Raw genomic sequence first — 7,629 nt, 5'->3', positions numbered from 1 at the left:
GTGATGGAGGTGTCGGCCATTTTGCAACAGAAGAGAAGGCATCGAATCGTGCCAACAAGTACAGTGCAGCAGTACTAGTATCCTTGTACAAATATAAAATACAGCGACAGTCAACAACAGAGGAGCCATTTAAAATCGCCCTATTATATCCATGGGCACTGCTGGCCGTTTCATCGGACTTGCCTGCATGTCTGTCTGCTGCTCTGCACGACAGCGAGTCGGTCAGCGACGGTCCGGCGGTCATCCGCTGCCGCACGCTACAGACAGGGCCAGGAACCTGGGCGAGCGCCCAGTGTCAGGTGGCGGTGGGGGCGCCGCACCGTGCCATCCACCAAACAATTCCCGCTGCTGCTCCTCCGTCCGTCCCTATCGCCTCCGGTCCCCATCCCACACCAACCCCTCACCGGAGCAACGGGAGCTGCGCCGCCCCGCCCGCCCGGGCCTTTATAAGCGGCTCCGCCCCACCTCTCGCCAACCAGCTCTCCACCTAGAGCTTCTGCCTGCTGCTGTCGCCCAACCATCGCGCCTGCTGCTCTCACGCCGCAGATCCGATCCGTCTTCATCTTCATCTTCATCTTCAAGGTCAGCCAGCCTCCGCCTCCGCCTCCGCTCTGTTCACTTTCTCCTGGAGCACGCCCTGTTTTTTAAATATAATTTCCTTCCGCTCACGAGCCGTTCGTCCTAACGCGTCGTCAAGCAGATGGCGGCGATCACGGTGAGGCGGTCGACCATGGTGCGCCCGGCGGCGGAGAGGCCGCGGGAGAGGCTCTGGAACTCCAACCTCGACCTCGTCGTGCCGCGCTTCCACACGCCCAGTGTCTACTTCTACCGCCGCCCCGACTCCGAGGGGCCCTTCTTCGACGCCGACCGGATGCGGCGCGCGCTGGCGGACGCGCTAGTGCCCTTCTACCCGATGGCGGGGCGGCTGGCGCGGGACGAGGACGGCAGGGTCGAGATCGACTGCAGCGGGGAGGGGGTGCTCTTCGTCGAGGCGGACGCGCCCGACGCCGCCGTCGACGACTACGGCGACTTCGCGCCCACCATGGAGCTCAAGCGCCTCATCCCCTCCGTCGAATACACCGACGACATCTCCTCCTTCCCGCTCCTCGTGCTCCAGGTGAGCTCCGTCTTTTCTGAATCACTCGGCTCCGATTTTGCATAACTGTTGACATGACATCTGGTACTACCTGATTCGATAACTCGTACTAGCTGGGACTTGGGACCTCTGTTTTGGACGTGTATGCGTTCATTTCATCGCTAGTTCACCCTGAGGGTGTCTAGAAGCGGACCACCTTATCCTCTTCTACTTTGACCTTGGTTAACGTACGACTCTGTAGTTGCAACTTGCGTCCTGCCAGTTGCTGTCCTGCATAAACAATGTGCTCCCCATTTCATCAAATTGATTTGCCGGCAATTGGTTTCATACTTCTGAACTCCATTGTTTGTCTGTACTATTCGGTTATAGTTAATGACAAGTTGCACTAGTGCTCCTAAGGACGGTTGTTTACTAAGGACGGTCGTGCGCTTTTGTTTTATCTTGCAAGTCTGCACAGAATACCATAACTTATGGCCTGTATCTAGTATATATATATGTAGAACCTTTTAACTGACTCATAATTGGTGTTTCGAATGTTCTACTTCTTTTTTATGTCACCAAACACAGTGAGAACTTGCGGCAGTTTTGCTTAGCACTAGTATTGGCTCGTTTGGGATTGAGTGGTCAAACTCTCAGCTGCCAACCCCGAGTGTCAACCGTTTGTCTTGGATCTAGAAATTAATGGGCATAACTCTGTGTGATGTTGACATGTCCTAGTGTTAGGTTTTTAGATTAATTTGTTAGCTTTTGTTCATTCTGTGTGAGGACTGGACCCGTGCCCTGTTGAACCATGTGAGGTCTTTCTTCGGCTGAGACATAATTCATGGGTCCGACTTCTTGTTGTCCTCCGACATCTACCATTTAATTCTGGATATACGTTATTCTGAATATTCTTGCTTTGGATGTGCACTTCATGCTGGTATGGAAATTATTACCTAACTAGACCATGTTCCTTGTGATAACTTGTGGTACCTGCTATGTTTTGTGCATCGACAAGTTGCATGTGCATGATTACTTGATTAGGTGGTAGGCTCACTTCTATCATGCTGCACATATCTCAATCTGTTGTTTATGCATGTTGGTTATGCAAGGTCAAGGCCTTGTACAGAAACGGGTTCAAAGAAATTAAGATGATTTAACTAGTCGTATCTTCTAAAGCAGACTTGTAGAAATGTAACATTAAGAACAAATGAGGATAAAACAAGATTTCCATCTTAAAAGCAAAGTACCGCCTGGAGCAGTAGTGGCAACGTAATGCGTGTATACTACCAAAAGATAACTATGCTACACAGAATAGATATCATTTTGAGTACAACACACTTCAGTAATTCTCTTCTATCAAAATTCAATTGTTTCGGTATATTTTAAACTGTTATGTCTAAAAATAGTTATAGACAGGTTGTTGCTTTTACCAGTTTAACTCGTGTAGAAAGCTAGTCCAAATACTAGCACAAATTTTGTTTTTGAGCTAATAAAAAAGCTTGTACAAACACCAAGTAGTGTTGGTTGGTGCTTTTAGTTTGCCAACTTCCAACTTCACAAGAAAAAGGTTGTTGGTTCTTACATGATTGCAGTTGTCTCACTGAAGCTAGCTTGTTTTTTGTTGTTTGGAAACAGTTTTGGACCTTGGTTCTTAATTTTGTGATATTCTTATTGCTTCGATGCAAAAGTTATTCATCTTAGCAGTACTACTGGTTTTATGAGGTGGATGCATAATATATTGCTTAAACCTGGGATCCTATGCTCATGAACAAGGGAGCAAACTTGACAATGATCTGTATATTAGTTGTGGGTTTTGGTTAAACAAAAGGTGTCCAGTAGCATGTCTCATACACAAACTGGCTCGGAAACTACTGGGTGAAGTTTGATATGGGGATTTTTAGATAGTTTATAGTTTTTTACAACAACTCTTTACCCCTATATGTCATGTTTTTACATCGATGTTACCTAATCTAGTCATATGAGTTGTACTGCTTGTCAGGTGCAATTGTTGTATTAATCTCATTGGGTAGATGGTTATATATTGGACATGATCATATTAACCTCTAGTCATGTGCATGCCATGGCTCAACAGTTACGTTTTGATATTGAATCCAACAATTTTCGGTGTCACTTAACCCTTTGATATTTGGTCTATCTTTAAATAACTGAAACTAGTAGTCTAGACAATGGATGCTTTAAATAATTGAAACAACTAGTGTAGACAATGTGTTAGAGACTTAGAGTACGTAATGGGCTTGGGCTGACGGTATAGCCCGTTAGTATTAGGGTTAATTAGAGATAAATTCACATCTAGGTGTCCAGTAGCGTGTCTCATACACAAACTGGCTCGGAAACTACTGGGTGAAGTTTGATATGGGGATTTTTAGATAGTTTATAGTTTTTTACAACAACTCTTTACCCCTATATGTCATGTTTTTACATCGATGTTACCTAATCTAGTCATATGAGTTGTACTGCTTGTCAGGTGCAATTGTTGTATTAATCTCATTGGGTAGATGGTTATATATTGGACATGATCATATTAACCTCTAGTCATGTGCATGCCATGGCTCAACAGTTACGTTTTGATATTGAATCCAACAATTTTCGGTGTCACTTAACCCTTTGATATTTGGTCTATCTTTAAATAACTGAAACTAGTAGTCTAGACAATGGATGCTTTAAATAATTGAAACTACTAGTGTAGACAATGTGTTAGAGTACGTAATGGGCTTGGGCTGACGGTATAGCCCGTTAGTATTAGGGTTAATTAGAGATAAATTCACATCTTTGCCCACAGATTCTGGTTATACATTACTTGTAAGGCTAATCAATTATTGCCAATGTGTTGGGCTGCAGTAGATATTTAGAGATCATTTGTTAAATGACTAAACTTAAGAATGTCTGCCAATTACCGGATCGCATGGAAGATTTGTGATGCTTTGCACACCTGAAGTATCACAAATTAGAAATCATGTGTTTTATGGCAGAAGTTAAGAATGTTTTGTTAATAGCTTATATCTTGCATCATAAGAATTGAAACTCTAGTCAATGTTCAATTTCAGTATCCTGTTTCATATTTTTGTCTTAAGTGTTTATCAGTCATATATTAACTAGTAGACAGTACTGAAGCTGGAAATATGCACTCTGGTCACCTCAGTAAAGAAAGCTAAGAAACTTGTCCAGAGGCTAATTCTTCTCCATTCTGATTTTTATTCCAGGTGACCTACTTCAAGTGTGGAGGCGTCTCCCTTGGTGTTGGCATGCAACACCATGTAGCTGATGGAATGTCTGGATTGCACTTCATAAACTCATGGTCTGACCTCTGCCGTGGAGCTCAAATTGCAGTCATGCCCTTCATCGACCGAACTCTTGTCCGTGCCCGGGATCCACCAACTCCATGCTACCCACACGTTGAGTACCAACCTGCTCCCGCGATGCTGTCGTCAGCTCCCCAGGCTCTCACTGGAAAGCCGACGTTGGCTCCAACGGCAGTGGACATCTTCAAGCTCACCCGCTCAGATCTCGGCCGCTTGCGCTCGCAGCTCCCTACGGGTGAAGGTGCACCACGTTTCAGCACGTATGCAGTGTTAGCTGCACATGTCTGGCGATGTGCCTCCCTTGCGCGCGGCCTGCCTGCAGAACAGCCCACCAAGCTGTATTGTGCCACTGATGGGCGACAACGGCTACAGCCCCCATTGCCAGAGGGTTACTTCGGAAATGTCATCTTCACCGCCACCCCACTCGCTGAGGCAGGCAAGGTGACCAGTGGCGTGGCAGATGGAGCAGCGGTCATCCAGGGAGCACTGGATATGATGTCTGAGGACTACTGCCGCTCAGCATTGGACTACCTGGAGATACAACCAGATTTATCAGCATTGGTCCGTGGAGCCCACACATTTCGGTGCCCTAACCTCGGTCTCACCAGCTGGGTGCGCCTGCCAATCCACGACGCTGATTTTGGTTGGGGACGGCCGGTGTTCATGGGTCCCGGAGGGATCGCCTACGAGGGGCTGGCGTTCGTCCTCCCGAGCGCAAACAAGGACGGCAGCCTGTCCATTGCCATCTCATTGCAGGCCGAGCACATGGAGAAGTTCCGGAAGCTGATCCTCGACGTGTAATCAGGCTGCAATTTTATGCTATCAGAGAGAAGATACAGGGCAAGGAAGATTCAGTTTTTTTTTGTCAAAAAAGTTACAGGTTCTTGTACTGGAACCTCTTCCGGGGTAAATTGTATATGTTATCAAACAATGATTTCTGTTTTGTGAAGAAAATTAATAATGAGTTCTCGTAGCAACCCGAACCTGAAACCTGAGGCTGCATCAAGGGATTTGATTGCCTGGGGCTATTCTTCTCAGCTCATTCTGCCATCGCACTACACTGTTGAATACAGATGTGCTGCGAGTAGAGCTGTGGGGGTCGCATGTTGTTATTTTACAAGGCTTTACTCTCTTTGTTTGGCGAAAGGAGCAAAGGTGCCTTCATTGAATTAAGAGGTAAAAGTCTCGTAAGAGTTACAGAAGGCCTAGGAGATGGCCTGAGAGAAAAGTAGAAGTACTATGTACAGTGTACAGACTACAGAGGGCTTACAGGATAGTTTGAACTCACGTTATTACCGTCCAGTCTACACCTACTGAATTCAGCTACTGGCCTAAGGCAGCTACAAAGGGACGGTGCTTGCTTTCATTTCTTCCCCGAAAAATTTGCGGAGAACCACCATTGAGGAGAAGTGCTTCTTTCTTGCGCCGTCGATCTGCTGGATGTCCTGGAGCCACCACTCCTGCATACTGGGCGTGAGCATGTCTCCGGCTTCAGGTTCAGAGGAAACGAGTGAAGAAGAATGCCCGGACCCCAGCCGTGTATGAGCAATTCGAGAACAGATGGATCTGCCGTCTCCTCTGCCAGACAGCACAGGAGAAAGGTTTTCATTGTGCGGCCATCCACGCTTAGTCAAATCATCAGCAGTTATGCACGGCCTTGAATTGCCAGCCAAGCCAGGAACTTCACTTTGGGAAGGATTTTGATCTGCCAAATGATTCAGAAAAACCTTGCCTCAGTTCTGCCCCTAAGTTGACGCTGATACACTGTTTTAGCAGTGAAAAAGACATCTGCTGCTCAGCAAGTTCAGTAACCTGGGAGCGATGCCACTTGTATTCTCCGAGCACCTCTTCTAGGGTATTTGGCTTGATGAAAGAGATCCACTTATTATTATGGATGCCTTCTCTGACCGATATCTTCCGATGGGTACTACGCTTATAAAGATTAGGAAATATGTCCTTCAGTGTGTCACCTTGAAGCCAGTGAGCATGCCAAAACTCAGTATTCAGGCCATTGCCAATGGTTATGGTGGTGCTTGCCTTAAAGCTTAAACACAGTCAAAGAAGAACTGTTGATTGGGAGGGGGAGACATTTCCAAGGTTAATCATCATCAACGGCATTCTGCCAGGAGCCATCTCACCTTTAATGCACCGCTTTGAAAAGACAAATTGAGGCGAGAGACAAAGGGCTACAGAGCACAGACTTGGCTCCGTTTCAGTAGGCATTTGCCGCCATTGAATGTATCTGAGCCAGCCCAAAGAAAGGCTCTCCGCAGCTTTTCTATCTCATTGATCAACCATTTTAGCTGAATTATTGGCGCAATCACAAGCAAGAACTCTGAACTCGATGGAACTAGTAAAATACATTTTACTCTGCTTCACGAAACAAGACACCACAGCTCGTTAGAGAGCAGAGCCGTCATCAGTTTCAGGCTTCAACAACGATTCGCCCAGAACCGTCATCATTTCAGGTTTGGGTGCCATGTTTTTACCCTGACGGAATGCTAATTACAGCGCTCGAGCTCAGTCGAAGGTGGGACGCGGAAGGTACAGGCCCATGTGGGCCCAAAGTCAAAAGCATAGATAGCAAACCGCCACGCAGCCGGGGTCGCACCGGCCATTTATGATCGTTTCGCCTCGGCATCGACTAGGCCCATCGGCGATCGAGCGACGAGGCGCCGGGCGTCGCTGATCGCCGCCGCCGCCTTGCCGTAGGCCGCTGACACGGCCGCCGCATTGCCGGTCGCCGCTGATCGCCGCAGCCGCCTTGCCGCACGCCGCTGATCACAGCGCCTGGATTGCCATACGCCGCTGATCGCCGCGGCCAACTTGCCGCACGCCCGCACCACCTCCGGATTATTCGTCAAGGTATATAAGCATACTGCATTTCCCTAATTCGGTAAGGCTAGTACGATACATGTGTCCGTACCCGCGAGGGATCGAGATCTACTACCGAGATTACCAGCACAAACAAATGTCAATGTGCCTATCCACGCGATAGTCTGAGCCAATTCGTAGGCTTGCAATGTGATTTGCCAAACATATGTTGCAATGCTATGTTATACACATTTCATTCGCGACCTGGGTACATCCTCACCCCGTTCTTGGCTGCATCTCGTTGTTGCCTTTAATTAGTGAAATGTTTTCTGATGTCCATGGCAAACCTGATTTATTCCTGATGCATCCAGTGTCAGGCAGAATATATTAGGCCCGGAGGCCCCGGTCTGCTTCCTT

General features: G+C 47.3%; 1 protein-coding gene across 1 annotated transcript; it reads left to right on the top strand.

Annotated features, from left to right (window-relative positions):
- Positions 1-430: 430 nt before the first annotated feature.
- LOC124675396 (hydroxycinnamoyl-CoA:5-hydroxyanthranilate N-hydroxycinnamoyltransferase HHT4-like) lies at positions 431-5,375 on the top strand. The gene is made up of 3 exons (XM_047211472.1): positions 431-582; positions 701-1,117; positions 4,300-5,375. Exons 2-3 carry the CDS (start codon positions 701-703, stop codon positions 5,197-5,199), a joined length of 1,317 nt encoding a protein of 438 aa, XP_047067428.1. The 5' UTR covers positions 431-582; the 3' UTR covers positions 5,200-5,375.
- The last annotated feature ends 2,254 nt before the right edge of the window (positions 5,376-7,629 follow it).

This window comes from Lolium rigidum, chromosome 7, assembly GCF_022539505.1.
Source record: "Lolium rigidum isolate FL_2022 chromosome 7, APGP_CSIRO_Lrig_0.1, whole genome shotgun sequence".
Lineage (NCBI taxonomy): Eukaryota > Viridiplantae > Streptophyta > Magnoliopsida > Poales > Poaceae > Lolium > Lolium rigidum.
The sequence above is the reverse complement of the archived record's forward strand: the minus strand, read 5'-3'. Positions and strand labels throughout refer to the sequence as shown.